The sequence below is a fragment of the Lithobates pipiens genome, unplaced genomic scaffold (assembly GCF_037356315.1).
Source record: "Lithobates pipiens isolate NorthernLeopardFrog02 unplaced genomic scaffold, aLitPip1_a1.2 Scaffold_3, whole genome shotgun sequence".
In the NCBI taxonomy this organism is placed as follows: domain Eukaryota; kingdom Metazoa; phylum Chordata; class Amphibia; order Anura; family Ranidae; genus Lithobates; species Lithobates pipiens.
In genome coordinates this window covers 40,858,032-40,885,074 of record NW_027507790.1, presented here as the reverse complement: position 1 = coordinate 40,885,074, position 27,043 = coordinate 40,858,032, and the positions used below count along the sequence as shown (strand labels likewise).

The 27,043-nt window shown below is 43.3% G+C and overlaps 1 protein-coding gene across 2 annotated transcripts in view; it reads left to right on the top strand.

Moving 5' to 3' along the window:
* Positions 1-27,043, top strand: part of RSPH14 (radial spoke head 14 homolog) — a 362,664-nt gene that overhangs the window by 17,638 nt on the left and 317,983 nt on the right. For both annotated transcript variants that reach the window (XM_077461530.1, XM_077461529.1), the window contains exons 3-4: positions 4,415-4,517; positions 19,149-19,267. In XM_077461530.1, the coding sequence (XP_077317656.1) occupies positions 4,415-4,517; positions 19,149-19,267 (222 nt within the window). The remainder of the gene's footprint in view (positions 1-4,414; positions 4,518-19,148; positions 19,268-27,043) is intronic.

Here is a 27,043-nt window from a genome sequence, read left to right as displayed (position 1 = left end):
AGATAGATAATATAGTATAATATCACAGTGATGTGCAAATGCCAAACATAAATCAAATGGGCAATGTCCACATATAAAAAGTCCACTGGGTAGAGGAATAGCTCTAAGTCCCAAACAGAGGCAAATATCATGTGATCACAGCAGGCTAAGATGACATCATAAAACATATTCTGATGATGGAATGGGTACTTTTACCAGAACAGATGGACGCACAAACCATACGGCAGTGCGTCAGGAAGGCTTGTAATACTGGTTTCCCAGTGCAGGATGGTGCCAGGCTGGAAAAAGGCACAAAGACTGTAACACCAATCTGGATGGAATTGGATGGTAGTTCCAGAGCGATGGTTCCAGAGTGGAGCTTCCTAAAGAATCCAAACCAGTCTAAGCCCTTGTACACACGGTCGGAGATTTCTGTCAGAATGTGTCCGATTGGAGCGTTTTGTCGGATATTCCGACTGTGTGTGGTATGCATCGGACTGTTTCCGTCTGAATATCCGTTGGACCAAATTTTCCAACTTGCTGGAAATATTTTCCGACAAACTGCTCCGATCGGACATAATCCGATCATGTGTAGAGAATTCCGATCAGACCAAGTGCCACGCATGCTCAGATCAAATTCCTACATCAAAGCTATTGGCTACTAGCCTGAACGTAGTCCCATCGTAACTAAATTACGTCATCACGTTCTGAAAGATCGGATTTTCCGACAACTTTGTCTGACCGTGTGTATGCAACAGTTTCGGACAAGATCTGTCGGACAAAATCCGACGGATTTGGTTGTCGGAATCTCCGACCGTGTGTACAGGGGCTTAGACAGGGTGCTCACAATCATCGATACTCAAACATGGTGAAAGAAGAAGACTATTCCTCTACCCAGTGGACTTTTTATATGTGGATATTGGCAATTTGATTTATGTTTGGCATTTGCACATCACTGTGATATTATACTATATTATTTATCTAGGTTTCATAGGTTATCTTTGATCTATTCATTTTGATACTTTCATTGTGACACCTGTTGGGTTTCTTTTAGCGCTACACTTATTTTTCAACATTACTATTGGGACTATGTTTGTTTGTGTGTTAGCAGTTTAATTTTCACTTTTAGGGTTTAGCACTGTATTTTTCCCTATTTACACTGGCTTCTAATACACTTTAAAGATCTTGAGTATTTAAAGTGGAACTTCACCCATAACAACTTAATAACAAATAATGTTCATTAGGAAGGAACTTACATTCCATGTTAATAATTATTCTACCAAAATTAGTGTGTGCTGTAAATTGTCTCCAGGTTCCTGTTTCTTCTTGCTGGTGGCTGCCATTTTGTTGAAGCCCCGAGCCCCTGAGCAGCAGTAAATCTTTAGGCTTTTAGCAGATCGGCCTCTACATTTTCAGCCCAGTGCCAAGAAATTGAGAGCAAACGAACATGTGCAGAGCAGGTTGAGACAGTGTATTACTGGATTTTAATCAGTATAGGCGCTTATTTTTAATGTTTTACATAGCTATACCTGCAAAAAAGGCCAGCCTGAAGTAATCTAGCTGGACTTCATTTTCTGACTAAAGTTTTACTTTAATGCAGAAAAAAATCTGCTGACAATATTGTTTAAACTGGAATAAAGCTCCACAATGAAAAGATTGTATACATTGGTTTTATAATCCTACTGATTTTGTTGATTTTGTTCATAACAGGCCAATGTCTTTGGCCTGTTAAATAGAAGAATAAATCTAGCCCAATGGTAAAGAAGGATATTAATTAAAAATGAGGGACAGTTGAACTCATACCATATACCCATATGCCAATTCCCCTGATCTCTCTGTCAAAATCGATGGCACATCCCCACATGCCAAGGTTCTAGGTGTAGTCCTGGACTCTGAACTCTCCTTTAAGCACCACGTCCAATCACTATCCAAATCCTGCCGCCTCAAGCTCCACAACATCTCCAAAATACATCCCTTTCTAACCAATGACACAACAAACCTCTTAATTCACTCGCTGGTCATATCCAGCCTCCACTACTCCAACTCCCTTCTCATTGGCTTACCCCTACATAGTCTATCACCTCTTCAATCCATCATGAATGCTGCTGCCAGACTCATCCACCTTACCAATTGCTCTGTCTGCTACTCCTCTCTGTCAATCCCTCCACTGGCTTCCGCTCAGCCAAAGAATTAAATTCAAAATACTAACAACTACTTACAAAGCCATCCACAATATAGCCCCCAGCTACTTTACTAGCCTAGTCTCTAAATACCAACCTACTCGTTCTCTTCGTTCTTCTCAAGACCTCCTGCTCTCTAGTTCCCTCGTCACCTCCTCCCATGCTTGCCTACAGGACTTTTCCAAAGCCTCTCCAATCCTATGGAATTCCTTACCCCAATCTGTCCGCTAATCTCCTACTCTATTAGCTTTTACACGATCCCTGAAAACCCTTCTCTTCAGAGAAGTCTACCCTACCCACACCTAACAACTGTATTTTCATTTTCTCCATCAGCTCATCCCCCACAGTTATGATCTTTTGTTTCCACTTGACCCTCCCTTCTAGATTGTAAACTCTAACGAGCAGGGCCCTCTGATCCCTCCTGTATTGATTTGTATTGTAAGTGTACTGTCTGCCCTCATTTTGTAAAGTACTGTGCAAACTGTTGGCGCTATATAAATCCTGTATTATAATAATAATAATATACCAACTAAGACTTTCCTTGAACGAGAGTGTAATTAATGCTGTTTGTGATCCAAGTCAAGTTCTTTTCTAACTTTTGGTTGTTACATGCATAGATCCATCATCAATACTATAACGGATTCTTTATATGTTCATTGTGGAATAAACACCCTTTTTTGGATTTGCGATAGATGAGATGATATGTATATAATTTATATGGTAAAGTTTAGGTAGTATAGTGTATTTTCGTGTGCATATGAAGTATAGTGTATTTCCAGTGAGGATGTGTTCTGAGTTATTATTGCAGCTTTTTTTTGAAAATAATTTTTGATATGACTTTCACATTTTACAAGGTTGTTTCATATTTTAGTTATTGTTTTCAAGCCCACTCCAGCCCAAATTTTTTTTTATACAGAGGTGGGAAAGGGCAGAACTCATTCTGGTGTCTGTCCCCACTGTGGGTCATACTTATGCCGCGTACACATGACCAGACGTTTTCGACAGCAAAGGTCCGACGGAACGAATCCACTGGACAATTCGATCATGTGTGGGCTTCATCGGACCTTTGCTGTCTAAAAATCTGACGGACTTTATAAATAGAACATGTTTCAAATTTTTCTGCCGGAACTCCACCGGACCCAGTTCCTATCGAGAAATCCGTTCGTCTGTGTGCTAGTCCGACGGACAAAAACCAACGCTAGGGCAGCTATTAGCTACTGGCTATGAACTTTCTTATTCTAGTCCGGTCGTATGTCATCACGTATGTTATCCGTCGGACTTTGGTGTGATTGTGTGTATCCAAGTCCATTCATTTGAAAAGTCTGTTGGAACTCAGTCGAAAATCCATCAGCAAGACCGTCGGGCCTAGTCTGCCAGAAAGTCCGGTTGTGTGTATGCGGCATAAGCATATGTTTTGTTCCGTTTTTTCTAGTGGGGCTTTGAGTGTCCAGATCAGCCCATGCTTTCATTATCCTGGCCAGGGTTTCTAGTTTGTTCACTGGCCGCAGGAAACATGTAATCTCTCCAGCAGATTTTTTTGGGTTTAACCGGGTCCCGACCAGCGCACGCCGATGTACGTCGGCAGAATGGCACGGGCAGGCAAATGGGCGTACCTGTACGTCCCTTTAAATTTGCCGCCCTGCCATCGCGAGCGTGCCGGCGGCGGCACGCTTGGGTGCTGGTCGGGACCCCCGTGAGTCTGGTCGCGGGTCCCGTGGACTTGATCGCTGTGGGCATACCCGCGATCATCTCACGGGGCAGCTGAAAAAGGAAATGCCGTTGTAAACAGCATTTCCCCCGTTCTGCCTAGCAACTAGTGATGCTGATCTCTGCTCCATGTGATTGGAGCAGACATCATTGTTAACTAAATTAAAGCCCAGCCCCCAACAGTTAGTAACACGCCCCTAGGAACACTTAACCCCTACACTGCCACCCACTGGTTAACCCCTTCACTGCCAGTGTCATTTACACAGGAATCACTGCATTTATATAGCAGTGATTGCTGTATAAATGACAATGGTCCCAAAAATGTGTCAAAAAAGTCCGATGTGTCCGCCATAATGTCGCAGTCACAATAAAAATCGCTGATCACCGCCATTACTAGTAAAAAAAATTATTATTAATAAAAATACCATAAAACTGTCCCCTATTTTGTAAACGCTATAACTTTTACGCAAACCAATCAATAATCGCTTATTGCTTGGTTAATAGTCTCCTATGTATTTTTTTTTTACGGTATATGTATTCTTAAACAGGTTTCATGGACAGCCTGAAAACCTTGCTGTATGATGAAGACTCCACCGTAAGACAAAAGACAACAGAAGTTTTCCACATCATGGCTGGTCATAATATTGGAAGGTTAGTGACCTTTGTGTGATACTGTATCTTGGTAAAATGGAAATAAGTCGGTATATCTCCCTTTAAAATGAATGTGTATCATAACTGTATAGCTTTCGTGTTGTTTGTACATATAAAAGATTTGCAGGGCACCTGGTTGTGATCTTGGACAGCTATGCACATGGTCAAATCTACTTTCCAAACTTTCAAGTGGTAGCATGGGAGACAAAAGTTGCATAGATAGTGATGGGGAAAAGACCTGTTGGTGAAGGGGAAGGGGAAAATTTGAGGATGGAGCAGGGAATGGCAGTTGATACTGAAGTGGTGTGGAGAACACGACCCAAAGGTGTAGTTGATATGACAGTAAGGCTCGGTTCACATATATGTGAAATTGATGCGTTTTGAACTGCATCTGATTTGCATTACATGTGAACCAAACCGGCTTTCTATGGAGCCGGTCCACATATGTCCGGGCCACCCGCAGTCCGTTTTTAAAAAGAGTCCTGTACATTTTTCAGTCCAGTTCAGGTGCAAATTCAAGTGTCACACACTGTATAAAATTTGCACCTGAATTACACCTGAACCATTAAACTAAACGGGGCGTACTCCCTTAAAACACTGCAAGGAAAACATGCCTAGACATATGTGATCCAAGCCTTAATGGTGGGGAGGAAGGAAACTACAGTGTTTCCCCTGAAAATAAGCCTGGGTCTTATATTAATTTTGGCAACAATAGACACATTAGGGCTTATTTTCGGGGTAGGTCTTACCGTGTAATGTGCTGTCTTCTCTCCCCCTCTCTCTCCTTGCCTGAAAGGAATCCCCAGTGTGAACTGAGTTAAAATGCTTGTAAAATCCTATAATCCACTCTATTCCAGTAGTATATAATGTACAATCTGTAATATAATTGTGCCAAATGCCTTCGTTATAGCGCCGCTCTGCACTTCTGTGACCTGCCGGAGCTCTCTTCTCCACAATTATATTACAGAAACACACACATTGTACATTATATACTACTCTAATAGATTATATTAAAGGATTTTTCAAGCTTTTTAAACTAGGGCTTATTTTTGGGGTAGCTTATATTGCAGCCTTCCTGGAAAATAACGCTAGGTCTTATTTTTGGGGTAGGTCTTATTTTCGGAGGAAACACGGTAATAGTAGCAGGGACAGGATCTTTTGGTGAAGACAGGGAACTGGAGCTGAAGGTGGGCAAGGGAAGAAAAGCAAGCATGGCAATCTAATTTGTGCATTCATTCATCTGCATCAAGGCGATGCAGAAGAGAGGGGACAATGTGTGGCAAAGGCAGGACATAGGAAATGGGTATAGGATGAACACATTGGGGTTTTTTAGCAGGAACATGTAGAGGGAGTGCTGGGACAGAGGCATTAAAATCATAGGGGTGCAGTACTAGGGACCAGGACATGGACATGAGGACAAACAAATGGCATTAGGAGATGATCACAAACAGCAGAGAGGAGAAAGCAGTCTGTGGAAGCAGATTATCACCAGGAGAGGGGAGAGAAAGTGGAAGCAGTGTAATCACATTGTGGATGTAGGCAATCAGGCTGGATTCACACCTATGCATTTTTAGTGCTTTTTGTATTTTGCAGATTTGCACTACAGAACGTGTTACATAGGAAACCATTTTAAATGGACTGTAGTGCAAATCTGCTAAATTCAAAAAGCACTCATGTATAGTGCCTAGAAAAAGTATTCATACCCCTTGACATTTTCCACATTTTGTTATGTTACAACCAAAAAAACTTAAATTTATTATATAGGGATTTTAAGTGCTAGACCAACACAAAATGGCACATAATTGTGAAGTCAAAGGATAATGATAAATGTTAAAAAAACACCTTTTGCTGCAATTACAGCTGCAAGTCTTTTTGGGTGTGTCTGTACCAGCTTTGCAGAGTGAGATTTTTGCCCATTCTTCTTTCCCAAATACCTCAAGCTCTGTCAGATTGGATAAGGAGTGTCTGTTAACAGAAATTTTCAAGCCTTATCACAGATTCTCAATTGGATTTAGGTCTGGACTTTGACTGGGCCATTCTTATGCCCTGTACACACGATATGATTTTCCGATAACAAATGTTGGATGTGAGCTTGTTATCGCAAAGTTCCACCCTGTGTATGCTCCATAGAACATTTGTTGTCGGAATTTCCACCAACAAATGTTTGAGAGCAGCAAACTGCACCAATTGGCCCCTTTTTGAAATACAAGGAGCATGGCTTAAGCCGCGTACACACGTGGCGGACTGTCTGGCCAACTTAGTCCGTCAGACAATCCGACGGACAGTCCGTCATACTTTCGAATGAACGGACTTGCCCACACACGGCACTTTTTGAGCGGACTAATACGGCGGACTAAGTCCGCCATACTATCCGCCCTACTTTTGAAATGAACGGACTCGCCCACACACGCGGAGGAGACGTCGCTGACCCCGCCGCCTGGTATGGACTTAAAGGGGAACCCCAACGCCGAAAAAAATCGGCGTGGGGGTCCCCCCCAAGTCCACAACAGACCCTTGTCCGAGCACGCTACCTGGCCGGCCAGGAAAGGGGGGCGAGCGAGCGCCCCCTCTTCTGAGCCGTACCAGGCCGCGTGCCTTCAACATGGGGGGGTGCCTTGGGGAAGGGGGGGCCGCACGGCCCCCCCACCCAAAGCACCTTGTCCCCATGTTGATGAGGACAAGGGCCTCTTCCCGACAACCCTGGCCGTTGGTTGTCGGGGTCTGCGGGCGGGGGGCTTATCGGAATCCGGGAGCCCCCTTTAATAAGGGGGCCCCCGGATACCGGCCCCCCACCCTATGTGAATGAGTATGGGGTACAATGTACCCCTACCCATTCACCTGTAAAATAAAAGTACCAAAAAAAACACAACACAGGGTTAAAATATTTTATTGCACAGCTCGGGGGGTCTTCCGTCTTCGGGGGTCTTCTCGCCGGACTCCTCCGCTATCTTCTTGTAGCTCTTTTGCTAGCGGAGGAGTCCGGCTTTCTTCCTCGCCGTCGGCCTCTTCTCCCGACTTCGGGGGTCTTGTCCCCCTCTTCGGTTCTTCTGCTGGGCCACCGCGCCTTCTTATAGCTCTTTTACAGGTGGTGGCCCGGTCTTCTGTCGCCGCCGTCGCCGTCGCCGCCGCCTTCCGTTCTTCTTCTTCTTCTCCAGGAGATGTTGCCTCAACGCTCTCTCCGGCCGGAATGCCAGGGACGCGCTCCGCTGCCACTTATATAGGGACAATGGGGCGGTGTCACATGGCTTTATGTCACATGGGTTGGTCACATGGTGACCCCGCCCCCTTACGATGTCATAGTCCCCATGTGACATCAACCCATGTGACCAACCCATGTGACATAAAGCCATGTGACACCGCCCCATTGTCCCTATATAAGTGGCAGCGGAGCACGTCCCTGGCATTCCGGCCGGAGAGAGCGTCGAGGCAACATCTCCTGGAGGAGAAGAAGAAGAAGAAGAAGAAGAACGGAAGGCGGCGGCGACAGAAGACCGTAAAAGAGCTATAAGAAGGCGCGGTGGCCCGGCAGAAGAACCGAAGAGGGGGACAAGACCCCCGAAGTCGGGAGAAGAGGCCGGCGGCGAGGAAGAAAGCCGGACTCCTCCGCTAGCAAAAGAGCTACAAGAAGATAGCGGAGGAGTCCGGCGAGAAGACCCCCGAAGACGGAAGACCCCCGGAGCTGTGCAATAAAATATTTTAACCCTGTGTTGTGTTTTTTTTGGTACTTTTATTTTACAAGTGAATGGCTCGCTCGCCCCCCTTTCCTGGCCGGCCGGGTAGCGTGCTCGGACAAGGGTCTGTTGTGGACTTGGGGGGGACCCCCACGCCGATTTTTTTCGGCGTTGGGGTTCCCCTTTAAGTCCATACCAGGCGGCGGGGCCAGCGACGTCTCCGTCGCGGGCCCCGCCTACCTGGATACCCGCTCGAAATGAGCAGACTTTTCTCCGGGCGGGAAAAGTCCGCTCATTTCAAAAGTAACAGTATTTCCAACATTCCGAAATACTTAGTCCGCCAGACTGCACGCTGAAAAAGTCCGCTGAAGCCCACACACGAGCGGACTGTCCGCTGAAATGTGTTTCGGCGGACTAAGTAGGCCAGACAGTCCGCCCGTGTGTACGCGGCTTTAGAAGGAAAAAGCAGAGATTAGAGCTAACAGGACAACAGCATATGAATGAAATCTGAAGCAACATTTCTTTTGGATTCAAGACTCTGGCTCCACTAGTGCAGCCAGGCACTGTCATAGAAAAATAGTTTTGATATAAATGAAGTTCGCTCTGTCCTGTCATTCATCTGACAGGGCCTTCAGCAGATGTACTGACATCTTGTGTTGGAAGATTGGAAATTGTTCTGCATTCTTATTGTTGGAGAAAGTTGAATTGCTAAGGGGATCTAACAAAGGCTTTGAGAAGTTTGGATGGAAAACAATGGAAAAAAGAGTAGGCACAGCAAAGGTGGGTGCATTAGGGTAAAAAAAAAAATCACCTGGAGAAGTTAGCACAGAGTAGCAAGAGGGAGTGGAGAGTTATGCCGCATACACAAGACCAGACTTTCCGGCATACCAGGTCCGACAGTCTTCCCAACGGACTTTCGGCAGAGTTCCGACGGACCTTCAGAACGAACGGACTTGCGCACACATGAACGGACTAAGTCAGTTCAAAAGTCCATTCATTTTGAACGTGATGACATAAGACGGGACTAAAAAAGGAAGTTCAATAGCCAGTAGCCAATAGCTTCCCTTGCGTCGTATTTGGTCCGTCGGATCAGCATACAGACGAACAGTTTTCCCGATAGCAATTGAGTCCATCGGACAGATTTGAAACGTGTTCTATTTCTAGGTCCGTCTGATTTTTTATGTGAAAAACGATCGGATTAGCCCACACATGATCAGATTGTCCGACCGACTGATTCCGTCGGACCTAGTCTGCCGGAAGGTCCGGTCAAGGGTCCAGGAAGAAGGGCAATGGTGGAGATGTACTGTATGTAGAGTACTTAGTATGACAGCAGAAGGAGCAACATAGGAGGAGAGCTTAACATTTAAAATAGACCTCAAGTCAGAAATTCACTTCTGGTATGCTTGTCCCCCTGTACTAAGAACTTAAAATGGCAGCCATATACTCACCTATCACCATGAGAGGAGGTGACATTGATTAGCCAGACACATGGTAAGAATTATAACTTTACGTTTCAATAATTTTAATTGAGGTTTCAAAGAATATTTACAAGCAAATAAAAAGGGATAATACAAAACCTTCATATTACCATCTGATCGACATTGCGTAACAGGGACCTACCAGGGCCATAGTCAAGATAGTACAGAAAAGTAATCTATTTTAGCTTAGATGTGGACTAAAAATAGCATTCCTGGATGTTCAATCCCTGGATTGAATGGAAAGTGGGTAAAAAAAAGCAGAATAGCTTCTATGGTAAATAACTTGGGAATCTAGAGGAAATCAGGGCAAGAAGAACAGGTAAAAGAAAGAGGGGGTACACCTAGAACACCAAGGGCACAAAGACAAATGATTACATCTGGAGAAGCTTGCAATTAAAATCTGCCAGTAGGTTGTATGTAATCAAAGGATCCCAGATTTTATGAAATTTAGGTAGCTTATCCTTCAAGGTACCCACCATTTTCTCATATGTCATGCAATGGTTCATATGAGACCTAAGTTCCTCAAAAGGAATAATTGGCTTTTTCCAAGACCTGGCGATTGTCTGCTCTGTGGCAGTAAAGGTGGAAGTAACCAAATTAAATTGGTGCATTCAACTGTTTTTTTTTTTATTCATAAGAGCTTTGATGGGTTTTTCGGAGAGGTCTATTTAGTATAGTATAATTTATCTGATAGGTGCGGTACCAAATGTGTTTGGGCATCCCACCATATATGTCTAAGCCCCTGTACACACAGTCGGAGATTTCGACAACCAAATCCGTCGGATTTTGTCCGTCGGATCTTGTCCGAAACTGTTGCATACACACGGTCGGACTAAGTTGTCGAAAAATCCGATCTTTCAGAACCTGATGACGTAATTTCGTTACGATGGGACTACATTCAGGCTAGTAGCCAATAGCTTTGATGTAGGAATTTGATCTGAGCATGCGTGGCACTTTGTCCAATCAAAATTCTCTACACATGATCGGAGTATGTCCTATCGGACCAGTTTGTCGGAAAATATTTCCAACAAGTTGGAAAATTGGGTCCGACGGATATTCCGACGGAAACATTCTGATGCATACCACACACAGTCGGATTATCCGACAAACCGCTCCGATAGGACACATTCCGTCGGAATCTCCTACCGTGTGTACAAGGGCTTAACGGGCTATCAACTATGCAACTCTGAAAGTGAAGCTGCTTTTATTACGTTTTAGTTACAGCAGGTAGCATGGGGGGAATGTCGGCCCAGGGGTGGACTGGCAACTCATGGGGCCCCCCGGGCAATAGAAGATTATGGGGCCTCACAGTATACACAAACACACACACACACACACAGTATACAATCACACAGTATACACAGACATGTTTCTATTGGCTGAGAAGGTACTGGAGAGGTGGGGCAGCTATAATCTCTGGATTTTAAGACAAAAAGGATGTCGGTAAGGGACATTTCAGAAACAGATGTCAAAAAAATCACACATTTTTACATACTGTCCCTGGTTTTACTGAGGCTGGCAACCCTGATGGGGCCCTCTAGTGGCATGGAGCCCTTGGGCAGGGCCCGAGTGGCCCAATGGTCAGTCCGCCCCTGTGTCGGCCTCAGTTTCTGATAGCTATGAAATGGTAAGTGGAAAGTTTTGAAGGAGAGCAGAGAATGAAGTGATGCATGCGCCTTGTAAAGCTGCATGTGAACAAGAATCCTCCACTAACATTAAACAGGAAGCTCTGTCCTTTCCTACAAGGTATCGCAACTAATTTAACTTGGTTAGTGTTGAAAACAGAACTGCAACCAGGCTTTTACTTTTTCATTAAGCCAAATCTGCCTAAGCCTATCATATATCAGGGTAATTGGTAAGTGCAGATTTCCTTCAATGGTTTAGAGGGATTGTCAGGTGGATAATGTGATAAAGCAATCTATACGCCTGTTAATAACTGAATCTGCCATATGTGGGATAAGCCTCTTCCAAAGGTTCTTAAGTATAGGTCAGTGTATAGATATAGGTATAGGTCAGTGTCATCATATATATACCTTGTTGGACCCACCCTAAAAAACAAAACAAAAAAAACAATTAGGAACAGCCAAGTACTCAGAATGTTTTTCGTTTTATCCTGACAAGCATTTTCATAGCAGCTGGACTAATAGAGAACATCAGAAAATGTCCTTTGGATATTTAAACAGATGTACTGTCTTTTTTGGGTATTCTCTGTCTGTTTTGTGCTTGCTGAGCCTGGGTTTATTACTTTCATTCTGCAAAAGGAATCAAACAGAGTGAAGGCCCGTACACACGGTCGGACTTTTTGACAACAAACATGCAAATTAGCTGTTTTGGAGCAACATCCGACTGTGTGTACGCTCCATCGGACAAACTTTTTCTGTTTTCATCGGACTTTTGTTGGCTGTGCGAACGGACAAACTTTCTGGCAACAAAAGTCTGATGGAGCAAAGTCCGACCGTGTGTACACAAAAGCATCGGACTTTTGTACAAGGTACAAACACGCATGCTCAGAACCAATGCAAAAGATCAGACTACAATACAGAAGTTGACCAAAGGTGGCGCTGGAGTCATTGAACGTCCTCTTTTGAAGTGGCGTCAGTACGTTGTGACGTCACTACGTTCGTGTTTGTTGTCAAAAAGTCCGACCGTGTGTATGCAATACAAACTTGTGGACCACGCCCTTTGTACAAAAGTCCACGGAAAAGTTTGTACAAAGTCCGACCGTGTGTATGAGGCTTAAGAAAAGAGCATGGTGGTTTAGTGGTTAGCATGCTTGCTTTACAACACTGGGATCCTCTGTTCTGTTACCACTAGATACCATATACAGTACATGCAGTTTGTGAGTTCTTGCTGTGTTTGGGTGGGTTATCTCTGGGTGTTCCTGGTTCCTTCCATAGCTCAAAATGTACTACTGATAAATCAATCCTAATTTGTGTGTTTATACTATATATGTATGAGTGTGGTGGGGGAGGTAGACTGTACGCCCCTCAGGGAAGTGTTCTGAGCACTGTATTCTTTCAGAACTAGATAAATATGGGGGAAATTCAGATGAAAGATGCTTCTTGGGCGATTCAGAGTGACATTGAGTGGGGCTGTGGAGGCAAACAATGTGTGACAGGAAATACATTTGTAGGGCGAGTTATAGCCTGTTCTGTATTTAAATACAGTGGAGGCACAGTATACTTACAAACCAGTGATGACTGGTGCTCCAAATTTTTTTGGGGTGCAAACAAACTGAAAAATTCAGAAAAATACTGTAAAAAACCCCATCAATTGCAGCCTCACTGTGCCATCAATTGCAGCCACTGTGCCCAAAAAATGCAGCCAATATGCCCCATAAAATGAAGCCACTGTTCCCATTAATTGCAGCCACTGTCCCTATCAATTTCAGGCACTATGCCCCTATGCCCCATAAAATGAAGCCACTGTGCCCATCAATTTCAGCCACTGTCCCTATCAATTTCAGCCACTATGCCCCATAAAATGAAGCCACTGTGCCCATCAATTGCAGCCACTGTCCCCATCAATTTCAGCCGCTATGCCCCATAAAATGAAGCCACTGTGCCCATCAATTGCAGCCACTGTCCCCATCAATTTCAGCCGCTATGCTACATAAAATGAAGCCACTGTACCCATCAAATGCAGCCACTGTGCCCCATCAAATGCAGCCACTGTGCCCTATCAAAGGCAGCCACTGTGCCCCATAAAATGCAGCCACTGTGCCCCATAAAATGCAGCCACTGTGTCCCATCAAATGCAGCCACTGTATACACTAGCCCCCATATATTATATATACATTAACCCCTATATATTATATAAACACTAGCCCCCATATATTATATGCACTAACCCCCATACATTATATACACTATCCCCCATAAATTATATACACACTACCCCCATAAATTATATACACTACCCCCCATATATTATACATACACTACTCCCATAAATTATATACACCACCCCCCATATATTATATAAACTAACCCCCATAAATGATATACAATAACCCCCATATATCATATATACACTAACCCCCATATATTATGTACACACTAACCCCCATATATTATATACACACTACCCCCATATATTATATATATATACACTACCCCCCATATATTATATACACACTGCCCCCATATATTATATATACACTAACCCCCATATATTATATACACACTACCCCCCATCAATTATATACACTACCCCCCATATATTATAAACACACTACCCCTATAAATTATATACACTAACCCCCATATATTATATACACACTACCCCCCATATATTATATACACTACCCCCCATAAATTATATACACAACCCCCCATATATTATATATACACCATCCCCATCAATTACCCCATATATTTTATATACACTGAATTTTTTATATGTATACTGACTCCCCGTACATTATATATACACTGGTCCCCATGTGTGATATATAATGAGTGACCCGGGAGTGACGAAATAGCACTGACCACTGTCCTCTCCTCTGGTCCCAGTCGACTCCAACTCTACAGTGACGATAAAAGTACCGCCCACCGGTCCCCGCCGCGCCAATCCTAACCAGTTACTATGCCATACTGACAAATCACAGTAGAGTGGGGGAGTTTGCGGGCACATTGCATGTGCCCCAACCACACCCTAAACATGGGCCAATCAGCTTCCTAGCCTGCAAGCAGCTGATTGCAGGCTGGGAAGCTTCTCATAGACTGCCGCGTGTCCGGCGCCTGGTCACTCGTGAAGTGACAATTTTTTAATTATTTTTTTTAAACAGCTTGGGGGGGGGGGCGGTGCCCATGTGCCCCCTATGGACTAAACTATAAGTTCATTCTGCACCTCTGAATTTTTAGTGACAGCGTGACCTCGTGTTGGATTCCTGCTTGATGTTAATCCATTTTTCTATTGTAACTTTGCTTGAATAGCATGCCTACTATGCTGACACCATAGCAGCAAATGGTTTGACAAAAGCCTTTTTTGAAGATGCATGTTTCCTTATCCAATGTGTTGGTAATTTTAGTATGGTTACTATTCATAATAAACCATCTGTACATCATTACACTATGTTTGTCCTTTATATGTTCTGCAGCACTTATTGTATATAGGGAAAAAACAAGGAACACCGCTCAGGTGGGTGAATCCAGATAAATGAATGAGTAAAATGAATTGAAGGACTCGTCTCAAGGGTGTTAGCCACGGCTCGCCCGCAGTAACAAACTGCAAAAAGGAAGAAACCGCTGCACTCCAAGATGATGAATATGTGTCTTTTATGAATCCATCCAAGTGACAAACCACAGGAAAAACAACAATCAAGGCATCAAGGCAGACATGTTTCACACGGTATCATGTGCTTAATCATTGGCAATGATTAACCACCTCAATACAGTGCAGTTACACCCCCTTCCTGACCAGACCAATTTTCAGCTTTCAGCGCTTTCACAGTTTGAATGACAATTACTCAGTCATCCTACACTGTATCCATATGAAACTTGCGTCCTTTTTTCCACACAAATAGAGCTTTCTTTTAGTGGTATTTAATCACTAGTGGGTTTTTTATTTTTTGTGCTATAAATAAAATAAAACGTAAATTTTGTGAAAAAAATGCCTTTTTCTTCGTTTCTGTCATAAATTTTTGCTAATTAGTAATTTTTCTTCATAAATTTTGGCCAAAATTTATACTGCTACATATCTTTGGTAAAAATAACCCACATTAGTATATATTATTTGGTCCTTGTGAAAGTTATAGAGTCTACAAACTATGGTGCCAATCACTGAAAATTGATCATTTCTGATCAGGCCTTCAGTACATCAGGTGTACCTCATTTCTTGAGACACTAACAAGTCAGGAAAGTACAAATACCCCCCAAATGACCCCTTTTTACAAAGTAGACATCCCAAGGTATTAAGTAAGTAGCATGGTGAGTTTTTTTAAGTTGTCATTTTTTCCCACAATTCTTTGCAAAATGAAGATTTTTTATTTTTTTTAATTTATTTTTACTAAATTGTCATATTATCAGGTTATTTCTCACACACAGCATATGCATACAACAAATTACACCCCAAAATACATTCTGCTACTCTTCCCGAGTACGGCGATACCACATGTGTAGGACTTTTACACAGCCTGGCCACATGCAGAGCACTAACATTGATGTAGTACCTTCAGACGTTCTACGAGCAAAAATTACGCATCTCATTTCTCAACCACCTATTACACTTTTGAAGGCCCTGGAGTACCAGGACAATGGAATTTCCCATAAAATTACCCCATTTTGGAAAGCAAACACCCCAACGTATAATCTGTGAGGCATAATGAGTCTTTTGAACGGTTCATTTTTTTCCAGAAGTTTTTGGAATATGTGGAAAAAAATTAAAACGCATTTTTTTTTTACACAAAATTGTCAATTTATAAGATATTTCTAACACATAGCATGTATATAGCAAAAATTACACCCCAAAATACATTCTGCTACTCCTCCCGAGTATGGCGATACCACATGTGTAGGACTTTTACACAGCCTGGCCACAGAGAGAGGCCGAACATTGAAGTAGTACGTTCAGGCGTTCTAGGAGCATAAATGACACATCTCATTTCATTCCTACCCATCACACTTTTGAAGGTCCTGGACCACCAGGACAGTGAAATTACCCACAAAATGACCCCATTTTGGAAAGCAAACACCCCAACGTATATTCTATGAGACATGGGCTGGAGATAGGTACTCGGTTACTCTGATGGCCTGGTGACAGGTACTCGGGTACTCTGATGGCCTGGTGACAGGTACTCGGGTACTCTGATGGCCTGGTGACAGGTATTTGGGTACTCTGATGGCCTGGTGACAGGTACTCGGGTACTCTGATGGTCTGGTGACAGGTACTCGGGTACTCTGATGGTCTGGTGACAGGTACTCGGGTACTCTGATGGTCTGGTGACAGGTACTCGGGTACTCTGATGGTCTGGTGACAGGTACTCGGGTACTCTGATGGTCTGGTGATAGGTACTCGGGTACTCTGATGGTCTGGTGACAGGTACTCGGGTACTCTGATGGTCTGGTGACAGGTACTCGGGTACTCTGATGGCCTGGTGGCAGGTACTCGGGTACTCTGATGGCCTGGTGACAGGTACTCGGGTACTCTGATGGCCTGGTGACAGGTACTCGGGTACTCTGATGGCCTGGTGACAGGTACTCGGGTACTCTGATGGCCTGGTGACAGGTACTCTGATGGTTTGGTGACTGGTATTTGGGTACTCTGAAGGGCGGTGACAGGTACTCATATGGACTGTGACAGGTACTCGGGTACTCAGATGGACTGTGACAGGTACTCTGGTACACAGATGGACTGGAACAGGTACTCGGGTACTCAGATGGGCTGTGACAGGTACTCGGGTACCCTGATGGACTGTGACAGGTACTCGGTACTCTAATGGACTGTGACAGGTACTCGGTACTCTAATGGACTGTGACAGGTACTCGGGTACCCTGATGGGCCGTGACAGGTACTCGGGTACCCTGATGGGCCGTGACAGGTACTCGGGTACCCTGATGGGCCGTGACAGGTACTCGGGTACCCTGATGGGCCATGACAGGTACTCGGGTACCCTGATGTGCCGTGACAGGTACTTGGGTACCCTGATGTGCCATGACAGGTACTCGGGTACCCTGATGTGCCGTGACAGGTACTCGGGTACTCTGATGTGCCGTGAGAGGTACTCGGGTACTCTGATGTGCCGTGACAGGTACTCGGGTACTCTGATGGGCTGTGACAGGTACTCGGGTACTCAGATGAACTGTGACAGGTACTCGGGTACTCAGATGGGCTGTGACAGGTACTCGGGTACTCTGATGGGCTGACAGGTACTCTGATGGGCTGTGACAGGTACTCAGATGTGCTGTGACAGGTACTCAAATACTCTGATGGACTGTGACAGGTACTCTGATGGACTGTGATTGACAGGTACTATGAGGGGTGGTGACAGGTCCTCTTTATTGGGGGGGGGCAATCAGTATGATTGGTGTACACTGTATGCGGTAACGAGATGTTACCGCAATCTCCTCCTCACACACGATCGGTGTGTGAGGAGGAGAACCCGTTACCGCAGTTTGTTTACATTTTTGTGATCGGCTGTGAAAGGATCACAGCCGATCACGTGGGTAAACAGCCGGCCAATGGCTGTTTACCAGCGTCGGTGACAAACAGTGTTCCCGCATGCGCCGTGCACGTTTGGGGTGTGACCATCTGTGATCGACCGTGACTTCATCACGGCCGATCACGTGGTAAACAGCCATAACGAATGGCTGTTCACCCCCTTCGGTGGCGAGCGGTGTCTCCGTGACACGCCGCCACCGAAGAAACAGGGATGCGTGCGCACGATCGCGCGCATTCCCTGTTTAAACGGGAGGCCGTCATATGACGGCCTCCCGCCACAATAGGTGCGCCGCCTGGCCGTCATTTGACGGCCGGCGGTCAGCAACTAGTTAAGCACATGATACTATGTGAAACATGTCTGCCTTGATTGTTGTTTTTCCTGTGGTTTGTCACTTGGATGGATTCATAAAAGACACATATTCATCATCTTGGAGTGCAGCGGTTTCTTCCTTTTTGCAGTTTGTTACTGCGGGCGAGCCGTGGCTAGCACCCTTGAGACGAGTCCTTCAATTCACTTTACTCATTCATTTATCTGGATTCACCCACCGGAGCGGTGTTCCTTGTTTTTTCCCTATATACAATAAGTGCTGCAGAACATATAAAGGACAATCAAGGCAGACATGTTTCACATAGTATCATGTGCTTAATCATTGCCAATGATTAAGCACATGATACCGTGTGAAACATGTCTGCCTTGATGCCTTGATTGTCGTTTTTCCTGTGGTGTGTCACTTGTTGGATTAATAAAGGACTCATATTCCCTGTAAACATGGTCGGACTTTCCGACGACAAAATCCGTCCGATTTTTTTCTGATGGAGTTTGGCCCAAACTTGTCTAGCATACACATGGTCGCACAAAGTTGTCGGAAAATCCAATCGTTCAGAACGAGGTGACGTAGAACACGTACAACGGGACTATAAACGAGCCAGTAGCCAATAGCTTTCTTCTCATAATTTATTCTGAGCATTCGTGGCACTTTGTCCATCGGAATTGTCTACACACGATCGGAATTTAAACGATCGGATTTTGTTCTTGGAAAATTTTAGACCTAGCTCTCAAACTTTGTGTGTCAGAAATTCCGACTGAAAAAGTCAGATGGAGCACACACACGATTGGATTTTCCGACAACACAATCTGATCGCACATTTTCCGTCGGAAAGTCCGACCGCGTGTATAGGGCATTATTCATCATCTTGGAGTGCAGCCGTTTCTTCTTACTTATTGTATGGGACCACTGTAACATAAAGGCAACTAAACAGGCTAAGGTTATATAGATTCTCTGTTTTTTTTGTGATTCTCAGTTTTATATTCCACATTTCAGGGAAGGTATCTTAAAAAGTGACCTTATTATTCCACTTTCACACCTTCTGAATGACCCGGTGGATATAGTTCGGAGAAATTTGCATCAAACATTTGAGATGCTCTCAGAGCTTCGAGCTGGTAAGTGTTTATATTTCTTCATAATCTTTGCAACCCTAGATAAGTGGGGAGGTTTATGAAATAGATTTTATATATATTATACACTTTTGGGTATAATTAAATCCTATGTGGTAAATGCATGGTTGAAAATTGTGATGTATGAATAATGTGTGGAGTAGAAATGTAATGTAATTTCATTGTGATCTGTTTTACAATGACAATAAATCTTATCTTAATAGCAATTACTAATATGAAAAGAATGGATAATGCCTCAAACTATTGTGCTACCAAATTCTGTCATTTTGTGTTGGTATTTTAGCCCCCAATCACACCTATGCGAATTAGATGTGCGTTTCTCCGCATCTAATTCGCATAGTAGGAGAATGTGACTGGCTCCCTATGGAGCCGGTTCACATATCTCCGGGGCGGCTGTGGAGCGCTCTGCAGAAAAAATGTGTGCGTCTTTGGCTCAGTTTCAGGGCATAGAGGGCATAGAATCGGCCCTGATTCATCCCTGAAACATGGAACAGGGACGCACAACGCTCCTGTGCGTTCCGCAGCGGGTTATAGTGTGAACCCAGGCTCAAGTTACAGCAGCATCTGGTAACTTCGTCCCTTACCCTAGTTGGCATTACTACTTGCGATTATTTTCTCTCATTAAACCAGATAGATACATTTATGAGGTGGAATGGGATCTACACCCAGATGCGCAGTGTAGTGCAATGGAAATGATTTACAAAAGCTGGTGCAAAAGTCGCCACCTGTCACTTTTTATCTTTTAAACTATGCACGAAATCTGGTTGCTATTACTAACATTTACCATTTTGCACCTCATTGTATAAATCAGAAAAAAAAACATTCTGTGGTAGCCGCTATAAAAAAAAGTTAATCATAGCTTGGAACTAGTATACAGTATGGATATTAGTTATTGTGACTAGTCATTTAATATTGTGACCAGCTTTGTTATGGTCATTTATTAATATTGTGACCAGCTGTGTGTTATAATTTATTATGCTAAGGTGTAAAGAAATATGTAACTTGCGACATGCAACGACCTGTACCTGCAAGGAGACATTATGGCTATTCCATAGAGAATAATAGAGACATTTTTCACTGTCCCCTATGGTGTCTGGGTATGCCTAATGCCTAGTACACACAATAAAAAAAAAAAAAAAAAGATGAAAAAAAATGCTTTTGGAGCGATCATACGATAATCTGATCATTAGTACACAGCTTTCAAAAGACGATCACAACAGTTCATGCAAAATTTTCCGAACATTTTCCTCGTACGATGACAGAACAATGGATTTTCGTGTAATTGATATAGTATTTGTCCAATCGTGTGACCAAGGCCATGCATGTTCGGAAACGAAAGAATACAATACAATACGAAATATTACATAATTCCTGAAGTTGTATTCTGTAGTACAGGAATTTTCCTAACTTTAATAACCTATTGGTTTTCGATGTGAGACTAGCATGCAAAAAAAAAATGGCGATCATTCGTGCGATATTCTTTTTTTTCTAACAAGAAGATTCGTGCGATATTCTAATTGTGTGTACTAGGCATTAGCCAGACACTTATTTTTAAAACATTTATCTGCCTTAAGCCTATTACACACTATTACTTTTTTTTTTCCTATTGTACAAAACAAACCTGACAGCTCCGGTGTACTAACCATGTGAGGTTAGTTCAGCGATCTCCCCTGCTGAGCTGTTGTGTTTTGACAGGGGGGCGGCGCTCCCGCCAGAACACTCCGATCAGCGTTCTCTGCCATTGTTTTTTCACTTAGGACAGACCGACATACACAGGTCGGTAGAATGTTGGCTGTTTATTTATATTTTTGGAACCAGCCGTTGTCTTCCGACGTTCGGCCCATGTGTACGGGGCTTTAGTTTCTGCAGTGCATGTTTTTGATTCTTGCTTTAGGAAACCTATACTAATGCCGCGTACACACGGCCGGACTTTACGGCAGAATAGGTCCAACGGATAGTCCGATCGTGTGTTGGATAGTTTGATTGTTTTTCTTTAAAAAATTCAGACGGACCTAGAATGGAACATGTTTCAAATCTGTCCGACGGACTTAATTCATATCGGGAAAACCGTTCATCTGTATGTTGGTCCGTCGGACCAAATACGACGCAAGGGCAGTTATTAGCTACTGGCTATTGAACTTCCTTTTCTAGTCCCGTCTTACGTCATCACGTTCAAAATGAACTTTAGTCCGTTCGTGTGTGGGCAAGTCCATTCGTTTTGAAGTCCAACGAAAGTCCGCCGGGAAGACTGTCGGACCTTTTCTGCCGGAAAGTCCGGTCGTGTGTAAGCTGCATAATGCCCCGTACACACGATTGGATTTTCCGTCAACAAATGTTGGATGTGAGCTTGTTGGCTGAAAGTCCAACCGTGTGTATGCTCCATCGAACATTTGTTGTCAGACTTTCCACCAACAAATGTTGGCTAGCAGGTTCTCAATTTTTCCGCCAACAAAACGTTGTTGTCAGAATTTCCGGTCGTGTGTACACAAGTCCGACACACAGAAGTTCACGCATGCTCGGAATCAAGCAGAAGGAACCACACTGGCTATTGAACTTCCTTTTTCTTGGCTCGTCGTTCATCTTGTACGTCAGCGCGTTCCCACGTTCGTTATTGTTGGCCAACATTTGTGTGACCGTGTGTATGCAAGACAAGTTGGAGCCAACAACCTTCCAACAAAAATCCACGGTTTTGTTGTCGGAAAGTCCGATCGTGTGTATGGGGCATAAGACAAAGATGTAAACTGCTATTACTGACCTCCTTCTGAAAATGTTAGTTGCCTTCTTTAGTTGATTTTCTTTGTCGCTGACCTGGAACAAGTATTCAGAGAAGTCAGGGAAGTCAAAATTGTTGATCTTTTTTTCCAGGTCAGTGAAAATATTAAAGCCAGTAGAGGAGCTTGAGAACCAGGCAACTCATTTTCACAAATGGAGAAATCAGCAACGGGAGCTTGTGTATTTTTTCAGCACAAATCACTGCCATAGGAGAAGTTAGGAAACCTTTAGGCCCCGTTCACACTGAGGCACTTTGCAGGCGCTACAGCGCTAAAAATAGCACCTGCAAAGCACCCTGAAACAGCCGCTCTTGTCTCTAAGGGCTTTCACACTGGAGCGGTGCACTTTCAGGACGGTCAAAAAAGTCCTGCATGCCGAATCTTTGGAGCGCTGTAGGAGCGGTGTATTTACTGCTCCTAAAGCGCACCTTCCCATTGAAAACAAAGGGGCAGCTCTGCAATCCCGTCTGCAAAGCGCCACTGTTTTAACCCTTTTTCGGCCGCTAGCAGGGGTTAAAACCGCCCTGCTAGCGGATGAATACCATTGCTAAAACTACAGTAAAGCGCCACTTGACCCCCAGAGCCCGCAAAGCTTCAATGTGAAAGTAGCCTTATTGCCTAATCGTTCTTCTGAAAATGTTATCCATGATGATTGGATGGATTCAATATTTTTTAAGACACTGGCCCTCTTTTCTTTAAGAGCCTATTATCACTATTGTGACTCAGTAATGTTTGTGGAAACATGCATTTTTTATGTTGTTGTAATGTGGTGCCATTCATTCTGCAAAGTGTAGAACCTTTGTTACAGAGTGGTGTGCTGTCAGAATGGTTCATGCATTTTTTTGTGCGTTTTGATGCCCAAAGAAGCCTATTAGCCCATCAACATGAAATGGTGTGATTGATCCCCAAGTTCTCTGACCTGCATACCTCCTCTGGGCCTCAGAAAACATTAAGGCAGAGAGTCAGCATAACAGATAATCAACTAGCATTTTTAGGAGATTAGCATAGCTCCCAACTTTTTGAGATGGGAATGAGGGACACCTATCAGTAAAAGTATTCAGGCATAGGACACTCCCTATACCATGAACCCTTAAAGGAGAATTGTAAAAAAAAACAAAATTGGTTAAACCCACGAGTGCTTTTTTTTTACCGCTACTATTCCTTTATACTGGCCTTTGTAATTTGCAAGTGCAGCAATTTAGAAATCAGATGAAAGGTTTAGCACTGGGAAACAGTTTTTGATAGATAAAAAGTGCATTTTATATACATCTTTATAGATCAGACAAAAATGAGGGACAAATGAGGAGTTAAGTGGGACACCAAATCAGGGAATGTCCCTCGAAATCAGGGACAGTTTGGAGCTATGGATTAGCAATGGCACCCTCCATGTTCAACTTTTAACAGATCTACTTTAAAGGCTGAGCACCGGTCCAGACATCCCCTTGTCTGACCACAGACTAGCTCATCATTAGAGATTGCAAAGCGAGGTGATACACTGCAATCCCAGCCAATCTGCCAGGGACTTTCTGGTACAGGTCCCAGGGAAACTTCCCCAGTGACATAATGAAATTATACTACATTGTATCTGTCCCTATAACAAAAACAGCATTGTACTATTAGGTAGAGCTTGGCTTTAGGAGTAGTGGCAGAATAATTCCACTAGGTGGCATTGCCTGATAATTTGTCTGTTTTTTGGAGGCCTGACCATTTAGAAGCATATTAGTAATAATATTCCATCTGTTTCTCTGCGGCAGGAGTACAGAAGAACCCTGGGACAAGTCCCAGGCAGGCTTTTACAGCAGAACATACACATTTTTCATAAATAAGCTAATAAAGTGTACTAGTCTATTTCTGCATGAGTCTTGTTATCACAATTGTTAATAGGAAGCTCAATGTGGCACCATTGTGATAATGTACTAAGGACAAGAAATTCCTGACTAGCTTCTATACTTAGTAATAGCGACAAGGAGATATACTGCAACCCTTTCGCCAGCCCTAAGTGAGCACAGATACTCAGGATTACCATTATTTTTTTAATAATGCACAACAAAAAATAGAAGCTGCAATATATCGACCATCTTTCTTATTGAAGACTTTCACTGCACCATGCTTACCATCCTTCTAAGTGGCAACTGCCACTGCAATATACCTACCATCCTTCTTATTTTCTACATTATGCTTACCATTATTTTAAAGCAGAACTAGCGATTCCAAAACAGTTAGATTTAAGGGATGCTGTGAATGATACCACATTTGTTTTTGCTGTCAACCAAGCTGTTAATCTATCAAATGGCTTGTATCATACCTGATCATATGTGCGTTATCATGGTAACTGCAGATCATACAGAGGCTAAGATTGCAGCTGCCTTAGCTATAAAGGATAGGAGGGTCTAGTTATGCTTATGCCGCGTACACACGACCGGACTTTCCGACAGACTAGGTCCGACGGTCTTCCTGACTGACTTTTTGGCGCAGTTCTGATGGACTTCCGAACGAACGTACTTGGCCACACACGACCGGACTAAGTCCATTCGAACATCTGTTCGTTTTGAACGTGATGACATAAGACAGGACTAAAAAAGGAAGTTCAATAGCCAGTAGCCAATAGCTTTCCTTGCGTCGTATTTGGTCTGTCGGACCAGCATACAGACGAACGGTTTTCCCCCCCGATAGGAATTGAGTCCATCGGACAGATTTGAAACATGTTCTATTTCTAGGTCCGTCTGATTTTTTAAATGAAAAACAATTGGATTAGCCCACACGATCGGATTGCCCGACGGACTGATTTCGTTGGACCTAGTCTGCCGGAAAGTCAGGTCATGTGTACGCGGCATCAAAGTGGCAACTGTCACTGCAATATACTTACCATTCTTCTTATTGGGAACATTTGCTGGAGCATGCTTGCTATCATTCTAAGTGGTAACTGTCAATGCAATATACCTATCTTCCTTCCTATTAACAAGATTTGCTGCAGAATGCAGTGACATACAACACGTACGACGGGACTAGAAAAAGGAAGTTCAATAGCCAGTAGCCAATAGCTTCCGTCTCGTACATGTTTCAGAGCATGAGTCGTTTTTGGTCTGTCCGAACAGCATACAGACGAGAGCTTTTCCCGATAGCAATTGGTTCCGTCAAAAATATTTAGAACATGTTCTATTTCTAGGTCCGTCAGAATTTTCGACGTAAAAAGTCAGGTGAGGCATACACATCGGAATATATGATGAAAAGCTCCCGTCTGACTTTTTCTGTCGGACATTCCGCTCGTGTGTACATGGCATAAGAGAAGTATGGCCAAAGCTTGTTTGGTCATACTTTTCATGTGGGTCACAGGCGTGCACATACATTTGCACTTGTGTGACCCAGAATCAGCCAACAGCGGGCTAAACATTACAGAGGCATTTCAGTTTCTGGATGTATCCCAACAATAATGTTGAGTTTCAGATCCACCCAGATGCCTGACCGGTAGCTGGCTCAGCCTCTCAGTTCTCCATTGAGAGCCTGAGCCAGCCACTCCCATGAGCGTTGGAGGGGCAGAGCAGAGAGCGGTGACTGAAAGTCAACGCTCTCTGGTCAGAGCAGACCAGAGAACTGAGTGATCAGCAGTCATGTGATTGCTCAGTTCTCGGGCTTAGAGCCAGCAGGAGACATACTCACCATAGAGGTAATTATGCATGATTTTGAAAAATGTATATAAACTAAATATAAACTCGCACTGATGATGTAACAAAATCAATGATGTGAATACAATTGCAGCTGCTATACACAAAGTGCTAATCTCTTGAAAACCATAAGATATATAAATACAGCGCTCGCAAACATATGTGAGAAAAAAAATTCTATATAAGGTGAACCAACATAAAGTCGAAGAACAAATCCCTGAAAGTGCTCCAATCCAAAGTGAATTAAAACTTCAGGTGTACAACACCCCTTAAGAGTCTTAAGGGGGGTGTTTTGCACCTGAAGTTTTTATTCACTTTGGATTGGAGCACTTTCAGGGATTTGTTCTTCGACTTTATGTTGGTTCACCTTATATAGAATTTTTTTTCTCACATATGTTTGCGAGCGCTATATTTATATATCTTATAATTATGCATGATTGTTTTTTTCGTTTCCCACACTTCTCTGTTAACAGAGGAGTTCATTGCAATATACTCTCCATCTTAAACAGGAGTTTTGCCCTCCCCCCAAAAAATACTGTAGCTGCTGACTTTTACTATTAGGGCACTTACCTGTGCAGGCATCCGAGCCATGTCATGAATCGGCTCTTGGGTGCTGGCACCGCTATCTTGGCTAAGGGAAACCGGCAATAAACATGAGAAAAGATGGTCCGCAACTCCTTGCTTGTTCTTTAACCACTTCACCCCCGGAAGAACTATTTTTTGCAATTCGTCACTTTGGCGCTTTAACTGACAATTGCGCGGTCGTGCACGCTGCACCCAAACAAAATTTACGTCCTTTTTTCCCCACAAATAAAGCTTTCTTTTGGTTGTATTTAATCGCCTCTGTGGTTTTTATTTTTTTGCGCTATAAACAAAAAAGTAGCGACAATTTTGAAAAAAAAACTCAATATATTGTACTTTTTGCTATAATAAATTTCCTCATTTTTTTTTTAAAGCAAATTTTTTCTCAGTTTAGGCCAATATGTATTCTTCTACATATTTTTGGTAAAAAAACAAAACGCAATAAGCGTATATTGATTTGTTTGCGCAAAAGTTATAGCGTCTACAAAATAGAGCATAGATTTATAGCATTTTTATTATTATTATTTTTACTAGTAATGGCGGCAATCTGCGATTTTATCAGGACTGCGACATTATGGCGGACACGTCGGACACTTTTGACACATTTTTGGGACCATTGGCATTTATACAGCAATCAGTGCTATAAAAATGTACTGTAAAAATTTCACTGGCAGGGAAATGTACTGTAAAAATTTCACTGGCAGGGAAAGGGTGATCAAGGGGTTAACTTTGTTCCCTGCTACGTG